The sequence below is a fragment of the Garra rufa genome, chromosome 24, assembly GCF_049309525.1.
Source record: "Garra rufa chromosome 24, GarRuf1.0, whole genome shotgun sequence".
Lineage (NCBI taxonomy): Eukaryota > Metazoa > Chordata > Actinopteri > Cypriniformes > Cyprinidae > Garra > Garra rufa.
This window is the reverse complement of record NC_133384.1, coordinates 39,708,546-39,724,802: the sequence shown is the minus strand read 5'-3', so window position 1 is coordinate 39,724,802 and position 16,257 is coordinate 39,708,546. Positions and strand designations below refer to the sequence as shown.

At 36.0% G+C, this 16,257-nt stretch overlaps 1 protein-coding gene across 1 annotated transcript in view; it reads right to left on the bottom strand.

Annotated features, from left to right (window-relative positions):
• Positions 1-649: 649 nt before the first annotated feature.
• Positions 650-16,257, bottom strand: part of LOC141300395 (lethal(3)malignant brain tumor-like protein 4) — a 77,636-nt gene continuing 62,028 nt past the window's right edge. The window contains exons 14-16 of the mRNA XM_073830666.1: positions 15,894-16,063; positions 5,307-5,369; positions 650-3,811 (exon numbers count right to left, since the gene is read on the bottom strand). Of these exons, the coding sequence (XP_073686767.1) occupies positions 3,659-3,811; positions 5,307-5,369; positions 15,894-16,063 (386 nt within the window). The 3' untranslated portion in view covers positions 650-3,658. The remainder of the gene's footprint in view (positions 3,812-5,306; positions 5,370-15,893; positions 16,064-16,257) is intronic.

Genomic DNA, 16,257 nt, shown 5'->3' with positions numbered 1-16,257 from the left:
AAGATGTGAACTGATGGACTGGAGTGCTGTGGATTACAAGTGATGTTTTTAATCAGCTGTTTGGACTTTTATTCTGACGGCACCCATTCACTTGCAAGTGATGTAATGACATTTCTACAGATCTAATAAAGAAACAAACTCACCCTAATCTCAGATGACCATTTTTGGGTGAACTATTTTTAACAGCTTCTCCAGCTGGCCACAACACGAATGATAACTGGTTTATAAATAAATAAATGAATAAACAAGGTGATTGATTTACCCGTGGCTGGTCATCCAGATGGTTGAGGAACATCTGAAGGTCGTGGAGCGGCTGGAACATCAACATGACACTCAAACATTCACTAATTCTAACACTAATTCTCTGCTTCAGGTTGAGATTCTCCTGCTTTGCTCTGGTTGAGCTCAACTCTATTAATAAACGTGGATAAATCAATGCATTCCTTCACTAATGCCGCTGCCGTCTTGCAGAAAGGCAGGAGAGACGTGCATTTGCTGTGAAGAAAGACAGACAACATTTCTTGTGTCCTAATGTTCCACAGCAAATAAAATCAAGAATCCCAACACATCAGCCGAACGTACAGCTCCATTTCAGTTGTGTTCAGCAGAAACATGATTAACTTGAGTAAGAAAAAGACAGGATTCGTCAGAGGTTTGCACTGTTTATTAGGGTGCTGATGTGACTGAATGAAATCTGTTGTACAAAGTGTAAGTGAGTTTAAGAAAGAGGGCGTATAAATATGTACAGAGCGTCTGATCAATAAATCAATCATCATATCTGGATGAACGGACTAACACAGCGATGCATTGAAACGCGACTGACTGACTGACTGAAGAACGAAACTAAAACACACATAAGATGGACGTACATTCCTGACGTTTGGCTAAATTAAATAAACACGTTCAAATGAGACGGATTCGGCGTCGAAATCGCACCGATGTCAAAATTCATAGCAAATATATATATCGTTTGCTTTGTGCATTATAGCAAGTCTTTAAATAATCATCAGAAAATCCCCTGATGAATTCAGATCACATTCTCACAGAGCCATTCACACTCCAATAAAGTATTTCATAATATTTCATTAAACATAAACAGGGATTCGTCTAATTCTGGGCTCTGCGCGATACGTCGCAAAAATAAACACTCTTCCGTTTAAAACAAATCCTTTTGGCATTTCAAATTCATCATTTACAATATATTATTCTCCTTCCCTGTGCAAACGTACGGCCATTTTGCACAATAAATAAAAGGTGATTCAGCAGGGTACAGCAAAAATCATACAGAACTGTACAAAACAGAATACAATTAGAGGAAGTAACAGAACGGGCACAAATCTCTGAGTATTAAGGAAGAGTTCAGCCACCAATGATTCTCCTGTCATCATTTACTCAAATGCATTCTGAATGTCTGACAAGCTCCAAAATGACACAAAAAGCACCATAAAACAATTCTCTGAACTCATATGAAGAGCGTATTGAAACTGAAATCATTATAAAACTTGATGTCACTGATATCAACAGAATTTAACTGATACTTAGATGTTTTATCTAAAATACGAGTCCAAAATCCATAATAACGCTTCCTCCAGTGAAAAAGTCACATCAAAATCCAGCCAAATGTTTGTTTAGAGCTCTTTTGGACTGAAAATGATGCTTGATTTCTCTCCTGATTCAGACCACTTTTTCACTGGAGGAAGCGTTATTATGGACTCAATGTATTTGAGTTAAAAATGTCTTCATGATGGATTTGTTTCAGCTTTTGTCTTCTCAAGATGTTAACTGATGGACTGGAGTGGTGTGGATTACTGTAATGTTTTTATCAGCTGTTTGGAGTCTCATTCTGACGGCACCCATTCAAGATCCATTGGCGAGCAAGTAAATAAACGTGGACGTACAAAATGCACGACCCACCAAATAAGATGACAGTAAGATGAGTTTGTTTCTTCATCAGATTTGTAGAAATGCGTCATTCCATCACTTGCTCACCAATGGATGTGAATGGGTGCCGTCAGATTGAGAGTCCAAACAGCTGATAAAAACATCACAATAATCCACAATCCACTCCAGTCCATTTTGAGAAGATGAAAGTTGAAACAAATCCACCATTAATACGTTTTTAACAAAAATAGGAATCCATAATCCATAATAACGCTTCCTTAAGTGAAAAAGTCACATCAAAATCCAGCCACACGTTTGTTTAGAGCTATTTTGGCTTGTAAATGGTGCTTGACTTGTGCAGATTTCTCCTGATTCAGACTAGACCACTTTTTTTTCACTGGAGGAAGCGTTATTATGGATTACGGACTCATATTTTAGTTAAAAACGTCTTGATGATGGATTTGTTTCAGCTTTTGTCTTCTCCAGATGTTAACTGATGGACTGGAGTGGTGTGGTTTACTTGTGGATTATTGTGATGTTTCTATCAGCTGTTTGGACTCTCATTCTGACGGCACCCATTGGCGAGCAAGTAAACAAACTTGCATCTAGAAAGGCACAACCCTCTAGGACTAAAAGTGCTTTGCATTATAAAAGTGGAATGTCTTATTGAAGCACACAGTAAGATGAGTTGGTTTCTTCATCAGATTTGTGGAAATGCATCATTCCATCACTTGCTCACCAATGGATGTGAATGGGTGCCGTCAGAATGAGCGTCCAAACAGCTGATAAAAACATCACAATAATCCACAAGTAATCCAGTCCATCAGTTAACATCTGGAGAAGACAAAAGCTCAAACTAATCCATCATTAAGACATTTTTAACTAAGGCACAAGTCCATAATCCATAATAACGCTTCCTCCAGTGAAAAAGTCACATGAAAATCCAGCCCCATGTTTATTTAGAGCTGTAAACGGTGCTTGATCTGTGCAGATTTCTCTTCTTATTCAGACCAGACCATTTTTTTTTCACTGAAGGTGGTGTTATTATGGATTAAGGACTCATATTTGAGTTAAAAACGTCTTGATATATTTGTTTCATCTTTTGCCTTCTCAAAGAGGTTAACTGATGGACTGGAGTGGATTGTGGGTTATTGTGATGTTTTCATCAGCTGTTTGAACTCTCATTCTGACGGCACCCATTCACATCCATTGGGGAGCAAGTAAACAAACTTGCATCTAGAAAGGCACAACCCTCTAGGACTAAAAAACCTGATCTCACTGCGATTCTACGAGATTTTAGTCCTAATTCAAAGCTGTTATAGGATTCGGAGCAGTTCGCATCATTCTGTTGAGTCTCCATTCACTTCTATTAAACTGAAAACAGCTGGATGTTCTTTCTTGAGCATCACAGGGGTTTAGAAACAAAAAAAGGGTGAGTAAACGATGACAGAATGTTCATTACTAGATGAACTGTTCATTTAAAGTCACACATACACACACACACTCGCTCGCCGCACACCAGAGCAAATCCTGAAGTCGCTGTTCGCCTGTTTGTGTTTGAATACAAATAGCACCGTGACCGAGAGAAACCCCTGATAGAGACGCCGTCGACTGCGTTTGATTGTCACGTGGTTGAGTTTAAGAGGGAAAGGGAGACGGTTTAAAGGCAGAACGGGAACCTGATGGGTGATTAGCGCTAACGGAGGGCGTTTGGGGCACGAGAGGTGTCGGAATGCATCGATACAGTAGATTCATCTGCGTTTGACGTACGTAAGCTTCATGTGTCGCCGGCCGCCGGCTGCTTCTTATCCTCGGCGTGTTTGAACATCAGGATGGAGTTGTAGATCTTGAGGGCGGGCCCGAGCTTCACGCTCATTATCTTGACGATGTCTCGCTGCGTCAACAGCAGAAAGGCCTTCCCGTCGATTTGCTGGGGAGAGAATCAGCAGAATGCGTTACAGACAGAAATCGACTGCAGTCGCTGTGTTTAACCATCAAATACAGCCACTAATGACTCTATCAAATGACAAAATTATCTTTTAGCAGATGCAGTTAAACTGTATTTACAGACTGATGCTTGCAGATGTGTATATTCAGCTAGAAAAATATTACCTGAAAATTGACTATTCAGTTTAAAAGATATGCATTTGAAAATGAAGGATGCATTAAATTGGTCAAAAGTGATTGAACACATTTAGAATATAACAAAAGATTTCTATTTCAAATAAATGCTCTTTTGAATGTTCTATTCATCTGTGAATCCTGAAAAATCTTAAGTAGCAGACACAAATACATCGTATGGGTCAAAATTATACATTTTTCTTTTATGCTAAAAATCATTAGGATATTAAGTAAAGATCATGTTCCATGAAGATGTTTTATACATTTACTACGGTAAATATATTAAAACCTAATTTTTGATTAGTAATATGCATTGCTAAGAACTTAATTTGAACAACTTTAAAGGCGATTTTCTCAATATTTAGATTTTTTTTTGCAGGGTCACAAATAAAATGTATGAGTTTCCACAAAAATATTGTGGAATATTTCCAGCCAAAATATCTAAAAATTCTTAAATCAAGAAGGATTTTCTAGACAAGTAAAAATTATTTTCTTGTTTTCAGTAAAAAGAAGTCAAAATGAAGCGATTTTTTGCTTAGAACAAGCAAAATAATCTGCCAATGGGGTAAGAAAAAAAAAATCTTATTTCAAACAGAAAACAAGATCATATTTCTTACCCCATTGGCAGATTATGTTGCTTGTTTCAAGCAAAAATGCACTTAATTTTGACTTGTTTTTACTGAAAACAATATTTTTTTTTACTCGTCTAGAAAATCCTTCTTGATTTAAGAATTTTTAGATATTTTGTCTGGAAACAAGACAAAACAATCTAAGTAAGAAAAGCATTTTTTGCAGTGCAGCACAACTGTTTTCAACATTGCTAATAATCAGAAATGTTTCTCAAGAAGCAAATCAACATTAGAATAATTTCTGAAGGATCATGTGACGCTTAAGGCAAGTAATGATGCTAAAAAAAATTCAGGTTTGATCACAGAAATAAATTAGATTTCACCAGATATTCACAGAAAAGACAGCTATATGAATAATATTTCACATTACAGTATTTTGATCAAATAAATACAGCCTTGCTGAGCAAAGGAGACTTTTTCAGAAACATTACACAGTTCAAATTATTCCAAACTTTAATCTCATAATTTTGCTTCTCAATTTAACTTTTGATTCTTTTACTTAAAACAGAGGCACAAATACTAATCAGAAACACATGATTTCAAAATCACTAGCACTGCATTTGTAGTAAAAGAGCACTGCAGTATTTTCTCTCATCTGTGTTTGATTTAAAGCTGATGCCGCTGTAGGAGAAGAAAGAATCACATTTGAAACTAATTGGATTTTTCCACAAGTACCTCATCTCTGAACTGCTTGGCCTGCTCCTCACAGCCGGGTAAAGAATGGATGAAATCAGCCACCTGAAACACACACACACTTTGATCTTCACTCTTGTGTTTCTCAACAGGATAAACTCAAGGTTACAATGTTACTGAACTGCAGCATTGCTTAGCAACTGTAAACAGCAGCAGTTACATAATAGAATATAAAAACACATACAGTTCAAGTCAAACATTTACATGCAGCTTGGAGAATCTGCAAAATGTTACTTATTTGACCAAAAAAAAAAGAGATCATACAAAAGGCATGTTATTTTTTACTTAGCATTGACCTGAATAAGAAGTTTCACACAAAAGATGTTTACATATAGTCCACAAGAGAAATTAATAGTTAAAATAATAAAAATTACCATAGACTTGATTCTTAACACTGTGTTGTTACCTGAATGATCCACAGCTGTGTTTTTTTGTTTAGTGATAGTTGTTCATGAGTCCCTTGTTTGTCCTGAACAGTTCAACTGCCTGCTGTTATTCAGAAAAAGCCTTTCTTTGGTTTTTTTAGCATTTTTGTGTATTTGAACCCTTTCCATCAATGACTGGATTATTTTGACACACTGAGGACAACTGAGGGACTCATATGTAACTATTACAGAAGGTTCAAACACTCACTGATGCTCCAGAAGGAACAAACATGCATTAAGAGCCGGGGGGTGAAAACTTTTGAACAGAATGGTGTAATTTTTATTTTTATTTTGCCTAAATATCATATTTTTTCCATTTAGTACTGCCCTTCAGCAGCTATATAGGATACTTACATGTTTCCCAGAGGACAAAATAAGTTAAATTTACCCTGATCATCAAATTCCAAAAGTTCTTCTGGAGGAAAAAACCACAGCATTCATTCAGAGAACAGCACAGTATTAACTATTATTTTCTCTCGTGGACTATATGTAAACATCCTATGTGACATCTCTTATTCAGTTCAGTGCTAAATAAAAAACATAACATGCATTTTGTATGATCCCTCTTATCTTGGTCAAATAATTAACATTTAGCAAATTCTGCAAGGTATGTATGTAAACTTTTGACTTTAGCTGTTCATAAATTGCTAGAAAAACCAACATTAATTGACTTTCTGCTTTCTATAAAATGTCCACTAAGTTTACACAAGACACGAATGCTCATAAAATAGTTACATATATTAATAATTAGAATACATTTATTTTAGACTTTTAAAACTGATGAAACTACGATGAAACAATTTCCTCATACAGAGTTACAGTTACATAAAAGTATCATCATTAACCCGTTTAATCCCTAATTTTTCCCAGACAGGAAAATATCCAAATCATGTGTCATTAGTAGCCCTTTTTAAAATTTTTAGGAAAAGTGTGCAAAAAATTGTGTTTTATAATCGGTCACAATTTTGAGCAGTGGGATAATGTGATACTGAATTAACATATTTCTCTCTTTTTCAGCTTTTTGAAAAAGAATACTGAGCTAAAAGACAAAAATATATAATCATTAACGCATTTCAAAATAGTTACTTTATTGTAACATAAATCATCAAATGGTTATATTTATGCTACCAGTATTGCAACATCAATATTGTAACTCATTAATAACATTTGAACTTTGAGATTTTGTCATTGCAACATTTGAGTGAAATCTTCACAACAACTTCATTAGATTTATATTGTAAACCTGTATAAAGTTCACAGTTATCTTATCACGTTTACTCATCATATGACAACACTCAACAAAACTGAATATATGTGAATTCATATATTAATACTAGACACCTTAGAGATAATGTGTACCAAAAATCTGTGTCATATCTTTATGTTAACATACTTTACTAGCCTTATGTTTTGGAGCTTTGATGCCACCATTATCATCTCATGGTGCAAACAGGAAATAAACTGCTCTGGTCATGTGACAATCTGCACTAACCATGTCAAACTGCACATATTTAATTGAGACCCTTTATTTTTTCCATATTTGCAGGAAGTGCATTTCATCAGTCAGAAACGTGTTTAGAGCTTTTAAAATGAAAAAAGAAAAGAAAAAGAAAAAAAAAAAAAAAAAAAATTACGGTCACAATTGTGAGCGGTGGGATAATGTGTATACTGAATAAACATATTTCTCCGGTCATAAAAATAGTTATATATCTTAGCCCAGCTATTTTAAACTGTTTGATCACATTCTAGGGTTACTAGTATGCATAAAAAACCCTTATACAACTTTGATAAGAATACAGAGATAAAAGACAAAAAAAATATAATCAATGTATTTCAAAATTGTTACTTTATTGTAACATATATCAAATGGTTATATTAGTGCTAGCAGTATTGCAACATCAATATTGTAACTCATTTGTAACATTTGAACTTTAAGATTTTGTCATTGCAATATTTAGGTGCAATCTTCACTAACAACTGCATTGGGTTTATATTGGAAACCTAAGTTCACTGTTATCATGTTTACTCATCCTATGACAACACTCAACAAAACTGAATATATGTGAATACATATATTAATACTAGAGACCTTAGACGTAATGTGTACCAAAAATCTGTCATATCTTTATGTTAACATACTTTAGCCTTATGTTTTGGAGTTTTGATGCAGCCATCATGGGGGAAATAGACTGCTCTGGTCATGTGACAATCTGCACTAAACATGTCAAACTGCACATATTTAATTGGGACGCTTTATTTTTTCCATATTTGCAGGAAGTGCACCAAAACATCAGTCAGAAAAGTGACAGGTGCGATTAAACAGGTTAAGACTCTGAGATGACGAGCTAAAGTCTGATGTGATCACAGGTAGCTCTGAGGAAGCACAAGCGTGTTCTCCATCCGCATGCAGCACACAGGTCAGCTGAGGATTGAGTCTCAGAAACCTTCTGCAGCGTCAGCAGAGCTAAAATATCCTGCAGCGTTTACACAGGAACACACTCGGATGTGTCTGCCACGCTCAGGGATCTCCAACAAACAAGCGCAGCTAAGAATAAGTCTCTGAAGAACCTCACTGATGTGCTTTATGATCGTCTGGATGTTCTCGCTCAGAAGCTCGCGGTACAATTACAGGAAGAGCGTCTCTGGAGCCGAGCCGGACTTTAATTAAAGAGACAAACTCCAGAGAGCGTCTTTGGAACAACATCTCCATTTATTATAAAAACCGCCGCCAAGATGCAGCAGATCGACCTTCTCGGGTCCTCTCAGCTAAAACACACAGCATACATCGGCATTGATTTCCCAGCAAAAACCTCTAAATAAGGAAGCGCTGACTGCATTAGTGTTCCTCAAACACTGCGCTCACATCTACACCTGACTGATGCTCCTCGTTAAAGGAGAAGCTCACTTACAAAACATAAATGTACAGATCATTTACTCAGACCCTTGTCATCCATTTCTTTCTTCGGTCGTAAAGAAATTATGTTTTCTATGTTTTTCCCCCCAGGTATTTTGCCTTTTTTTTTTTACCATTGCATAAATTAAATAACCAAAATGTGCTTTTTGTCTTGCTTAAAAAAAAAATCGATTACAAAAAAACTATTTAAAATATTTACTTAACACTGAACATTTGTAACATTCTAGTAGACATTATAGCCTACCAACAAACCACAATTTAACTTAAAATTAATAAGTTAGTAAAATATTCTTTGGCCATTTTTAAGACCCCCTCCTTGAATCAGGCATGTGTTTTTAATGCACAAATAAATGAAGCCTTGCTGAGCAAATGAGAATGTTAGAATAAATGTTTTAATAGAGCTGTTGGAATGATTATTGTCTTGCTTTTTTATTTAATTTTACAGAACAACAGTAAAATTGACTTTGGTGACTTATTCAGTGGTAAACCCACAAGAAGAGCTCAGTCCTAGTTTTTGCTGACAGCAGCAGCAGATTTGTGAATGATTGTCATCTTTGGGCTTTGAACCCTGGCTAAGGAGCTGAACACATGTTTGCTGCATTAGTGCATGCCTCTATTTGATCACATCACCTCATTGTTCGCTATCATTTTCGGCCTTTTCACTTATTCAGTTGCCGAACACTAGAAAACATTTCAGGATTTCTCTCCATATAGTGGACTTCTATGGTGCCCGCAAGTTTGAATGTCTAAAATGCAGTTTAAATGCAGCTTCAAAGGACTCTAAACGATCCCAGCCGAGGAAGAAGGGTCTTATCTAGCGAAACGATCAGTTATGTTCTAAAAAAAATTGACAATTTATATACTTTTTAACCTTTAATGTTCATCTTGTCTAGCTCTGTGATGTGCATGCGTAGTCTGTGCATCTCTGGTTCAAGACAGTTAGGGTATGTTAAAAAACTCTCATCTCGTTTTCTCCTCCAACTTCAAAATTGTCCTACATCGCTGCAGAAGTACCAACCCAGTGTTTATAACATGAACATGCAAAGGCAGTCAAACGCCTTTTACAAAAAAAGGTAAAACAGCGATGTAGGGCGATTTTGAAGTTGGAGGAGAAAATGAGATGAGAGTTTTTCAACCTACCCTGACTGTCTTGACACAATGAGCATTTGAGGTTAAAAAGTATATAAATTGTAATTTTTTTAGAACATAACTGATCGTTTCACTAGATAAGACCCTTCTTCCTCAGCTGGGATCCTTTGAAGCTGCATTTAAACTGCATTTTGGAAGTTCAAAGAAGTCCACTATATGGAGAGAAATCCTGAAATGTTTTCCTAAAAAAAAAAACTATTTCTTTATTCCTGAAGAAAGACAGACATGAGCATCTTGGATGACAAGGGGCTGAGTACATTATCTGTACATTTTTGTTCTGGAAGTGAACTTGTCCTTTAACACTTTAACACAGAACGTTCTATTTCCATAAAGGAAACTATCCCGGCTAAGCAAAAATGCTACAAAGTACATACATAAGTTTCCAAAAACAAACATTTTGGGAAGTAGATCTCATCATCTGGGTGCGGGCTGTTTGTTCCTGCTGATGAAGAGGCTGCAGATGTGATTAGTATGCGGTCCTGCAGGGCCGGCTGTAGTTTTACCGTACGGCTGCGGGAGATGAGTGTTTGGCTCTTTATTACCGTTACACTCTTTTATCAAAGGCCTCAAATGAAACATCGGAGCGATCTATAATTCACCCAGGATCGATCCGGCTTTCATAGTGCACAGGAATAGAACAGGAACTCTGGGTTGGATCCATTAGACGCTCCGACCGCAGTGTTTGGGTCACATCATTTACAGCGCTCAAGTTTGTCTGAAATGCTAATGGCTTTCCGGAGTTTAAAGACCTCGAACCACAACAGCCAATCAGACGACACCAGAGCCACGCCCCTCAACAAACACAGGGGGGTCACATGCTAAACTTCAGCCAATCTGCAACTAGAGCTGTGCAATTGACCAAATGCATGGATTACTTCCTTGTTTAGTCAAGCCAGCTCAGTCATTTCTGGTCAACTGTGGTGTGCCGTAATATGAGTGTACTTTTCTCATTTCTCTACATAATCCATTCACAATCCAAGAATAGTTTTGTTTGTCTAAGAGGACCAAACATCCATGTATACCGCTTCAAGAATGACAAACGCAAGTTTAAAAAAAAATATGCAAAAGTAAACTGGCTAAATATGCGCGAGTCATTCCTATGACAGTAATAATCGGACCAAACATCTGACAAGCTGATGTCAAAAACAGAGCTGTGCATTAAATTAAATCAGACTAAATTCAGAGTAATAAAACAACGGCAGTAACAAGTTTGTGTTGTTAAATATAAGCTATTTAATAGCTTTTACACTTTAAGATAAAGCTTAAAAGATGTAGTTATTAAATTATATCAAATCTTGCATTATTTAATTATTATTCCATTAATATTGAACTTATTTAATTTGTAGTGAACTATACATAAGTATTTCAATAATTCAGCCTTATAGGCTGTTTGTCTCTGAGCTTATTTATTTATTTATTTGAATGATTTTCTGCACTTGTTATACTATAAACTTCAGTGCGGTAAAAGTACTACAATTTATTCTACTAGTAATTTTATAATAAATCGAAAAGCAAGACGTCTTGAAAAAACAATGGAGTTGAAACGGCAGCTGCAGCCAATGATTGATCCTCTGCTGCCATCTTCTGGTTATATGGGTCATTTCATCTCATTTTATCTTAAAAAAAGTTGTTTTCCATGAAAAGAAGGTTTTAAAAATACAGTGAAGACGCTGGTTTATTTTACATTCAAATAATTACATTTAATTTCTGTAGTATTGGTAGACAACTTTATACTTGCATAATAGTCTTCAGTATTGTTTTTTTTTTGATTTGTGTCTTTTTTTCTGACATCTTTAAATTAATCACTAATATAAAGTTTGGACCCAGTCATAATCGTGTTAAATAATCGTGACTGCAATATTGACCAAAATAATCATGATTATGATTTTTGCCCAAATCGAGCAGCCCTGTCTGTAACTACAGACTCACGTTCACCTAAACCTGAGTGATGCCCTCCGCACTTGATCTGTTAAATCACAGTAATAATCAGACTGTATTGAGAGTCGTTGTGTGTAAATCCAGGCCGTTATTCAGCATTAAACCACAGCTCTGACTCCATCAATCCAGACTCGATTCCACAGGAACAAACGAGCCCTTCAGTGCCAGTGTTTGCAGATGAATAACGACTCGTAAATCCTGTTAACACACCGCAGTAAAGCACTGAGAGCTGCTTCAGTCTACTTCTCTTACTACGGTAAAGCGCAGTAAAGTCCTTTTCATCAGACAGCAGATACACTAAAGCTCTGAACACACTGTACTGCGGTAAAACGCTCTCTATAGGGCTCTCTAATGCTGTATATTACACAGTAGAACCACAAAACTAATGTTAATCAAACACTCTATTAAAAGTAATGCTAAGTTGACATTATTAGACAATGTTTTAACCATCACAACTGCCAAAATATCTTGTCATTTATTCATAAACAACTTCTTTAGTGAATTCTAAGCTTGTTCACATCATTTTAAGCTGTCTTGCATTATGCAAATATCCTCTCTATGCTGTATCAGTCGAGCTCTAAATGCTACAAACTTTACCACACATTTTTAAAAATAAAGGTACTTTATTGGCATCAGTGGTTCTAAAGAGCCTTGAGCATCCATGGAAGCTTTTAAATGCAGAAAAGGTTCTTTAGATTTTTGTAAATGTTCTTCAAAATGGTTCTTTTAGGAACTTTTGACTGAAAGGTTCTTTGGGGAACCAAAATGTCTCTTCTATGGCATCACTTATCATATTATAGTTTTATTTATTTTTGAATTTTTTTGTTTATTTTGTGTTTTCCTTTTAATTTTTTCCCCTAAAATTTTCTTTTAAAAATTATTTTAAATAGTTTTATTTTCAGCTAAATTTTATTTCAGTTAAGGTTTAAATTAATTTAATGAAAAATAATTTTTATAAAAAATAATTTCATTACTTCTTTTAGATAATTGTATCATTTTAGTTTACTTGATGTACTAAAAGAACTAAAACTAAAATAAAAATTAATAAAAACTATATAGACAAAAACAGCTAGTAAACATGACAAAAACACAAAAAGAAATTGCTAAAATGAAAATGAAAAATATAAAAATAAAAACTGATTCGAAATATTATTAAAAACTATAATAATATACTAAAATAACACTCATTTAATTTTTGAGTTTGCCTGTTGATTCTCTCCATTTCTTCAGTCATTGTTGCTATTTTCATTATTTTTATTTCCTCAAATGGAGCTGACTGCATATGAGAGGTTAATAACTGATTTCAGATGCATTTCTACACTACTGTTCAAATGTTTGGGGTCAGTAGGTTAGAATGATTTCTGAAGGATCATCAGTAATGATGCTGAAAATCTTTGATCACAGCAATCAATTACATTTTAACACAGTTAAAACAAAGAAAACAGCTATTTTACATTATACAAATATTTCACTATTTCGAAGGGTATTTTGGTGAGCAGAAGAGACTCTTTCAGAAACATTAATACATTTTGCCAACCCCAAACTTTTAAACAGTAGTGTATATAAAAAAAGAAACAATGTTTTAATCAACTGTATCGCACATAATGGCTCTGTCAGACAGTGACCTGTTCACCGCTGGGTCCTTGAGGGCCGAGCGGCTGATATTTACACAGCCTGTGGTTGAACACGCACACCTCTGTGTTTATCTCTGCGCTCTGTTCATCTTCATAGAGCTCCGGCCGCACCTGGTTACCACGGCAACCAGCCCATCATGATCCGGCGGCGTGAAGAGGCTCGATTTCACCTCCGCAACCCAACATTAGCATCACAAACAGCCTGAAACTACAGCACACTACGCCGCCGCGGGTCACGAGATACAATAATGTGTTTACACTCACAATCACATGACCTCCAGCCTCTGCGCTCCCATTGGCCGATGTCACATCACATGATTTGCATAAATCTGACGTCTGTTGGACCTTAACCTCATAAAAACTGCAGCTCATGATGCCAGGAATGAATGATTATGAATTATGTCTGCCTTCAAACTGCAGTCAGTATCAATAATTTCTGTTGTGATGCCTGCTATTATAAATCTAGAGTTTTAACTGTTCTAATTATAAGATTGATGCGTTTTATTACAAATAACATTTCCATTCATTTGGAGCACAGTTAACATAAACTGATTCTTATTTGTCAGTCTTGCATTAAAAACAGCTCAGATTTCTGCACTCAAAACAGTCATCTCAGTTTCTTTTCAACTATTTGCATCTATTTGATTTCATTTAAATAATCATATTTTCAAAATGCATTTATTCAAAATGCTTTGAATTATCATTAACCTGTTCATTATGAAAACAATTACATTAATTCAGTTAAAAACATGCCTAAACTATTGAACAAGCAATATTCAATCAGTTTAAATGTATGAGATTGAAAAAAAAAACTGGATTTGTTAGGGGTTCGAGTGCGTAGTGTTGAAACCCTATTGTAATTGTTAGAATGGCCAAGAATCAGCGATCTCCACATAAAATTGATTGTGCAGACCAAACCATAAGTTGCAGAGACTTGAAATTTGGAGGGATGGTAGTACTCACAGCGCCAACAACACCACCAAGTCTCACCCCAATCGGCCTGACGGGGGCGCTACAGCGAACAAAAGCACAAAATCACTCATATGGCCAAAATTCTCAGGTATTTTGGATTTTTTGAAAAACTCACTTTTGTGAACTAGTCCTAGGTTTGTCTGATCAGAACCAAACCAGTGCAGGAAGATTCTCTGCAGAGCGAATATCAATAATTATCAAAAAAAGTTGAATTTTCGACTCACTGTCGCAAAGGGACACCAAAACGTTGGAAAGGGGCAGGGCCACTTTTAGTAAAATGCATATGACTCCTGAACGGAATGGGATGTCTTTACCAAACTCAGAACACTTATGTCAGAGCTTAATCTAAAGTCACAGGACAAAAATAGCAGAGCTTGGCCATTAGGAGGCGTTATAAGAGGGAAAAAAAAAAATGGCTACAACTACACAACCATTTGTCCTATCAACATGAAAATTTGTGTGTACGGTCTTGGTCCAAATTGTCACAAGTGTTTATAAGGATTTGCGCATCTCAAAAAAAGGAGATAAAGTTTGAGCACCTATTAGACAAGGCTAACAGAGGCTGATCGGAACGAAAACTCTGGGCCTGTTTGACTCATGGCCCCAAAGGTCTGTGAGAAGTTTTAAAGAAATCGGCCACTTGGGGATGCTATAGCTATTGCAGCGTAAACGACTGTACATTGCATGGTTTTCGAACATACACACGATTTCCATATCATATGGTATTGATAGAGCCATTCATTCCAGACAACTTTGCTTCTCGAACCACTGCTGTCAAATAAATTGTTTGTTAAATAATTGGGAAGATGCAAAAAAACTACTTTTGCAAACTAGTGCTAGGCTCAATTTAGAAAAAACAACTCCAGTACAATTCTCTGGACTCTCTAGGTCAATAATTAACAAACAAATGTTGAAATTTACCCTTTGGGATGCTATAACGGGGTCGTTTAGAAAAACTTGTCTGTTCAAATATACCCCAAATCCTATGAATCCTAAAGGAAAACTCAAAACTTCACAAAAGCTGGTGAGCACATGCGACAGGTGATTCTAAACAAGCATGCAAAGTTTTAAGGAGATCAGACCACAGCTGGTGCTATAACAGTCATAAATGTTACAAAACATGTTTCTATGATAAATTACCTGGATTTGCCAAAAATGCTTTTTAAAATCATTGATTCAGGTGGTTACAAGCTTGCTAAATAATGTCTTTTTTCATATACGCTTTAATAATCGCTGCTTGCAGCTATATTTAATATGGCTATTGTGTATTTAAAACACATTCAGTTATTAGTATTAGTTTATGTTCAAACTGTCGAATCATAATGCATGGAAGATTTATATGCTATATCTGTTTTTGAGTAGATACAAAATGCAATTTTGAATGAAAGATGAATGAAGGATGAATGTGCGCTTGGAAACCAATCATATAGCTAGAATTTGAACAAATAAACCTGAAATGAACTGCATTCAAAACTGATCAATCAGAGAGTAATACTCCATGTCAACAATATATGATGAGTGATCTGCTGTTTCTCACCTCCTCGACGGTCCAGTGGGCGACACGACTGGCCTGAACGCCGGCCACACCGGGCAGAAGCTTACAGTGCTGCTCCCAACACAGCGGCAGGTCGCGGCTCGGGTGAGCAGACATGGCCGACAGGAAGACGGACTGATGCAGCGCCTGCTGGAGACTGTCCATGTTACGCTCTGAAAACACACAAACAGGTCAGTCACTTACAGAACTAAAATATACAGATAATGTACTCAAGCCTCGTCATCCAAGATGTTCATGTCTTTCTTTCTTCAGTCGTAAAGAAATGTTTTTTTTAAGGAAAACATTTCCGGATTTCTCTCCATATAGTGGACTTCTATGGTGCCCTGAGTTTGAACTTCCAAAATGC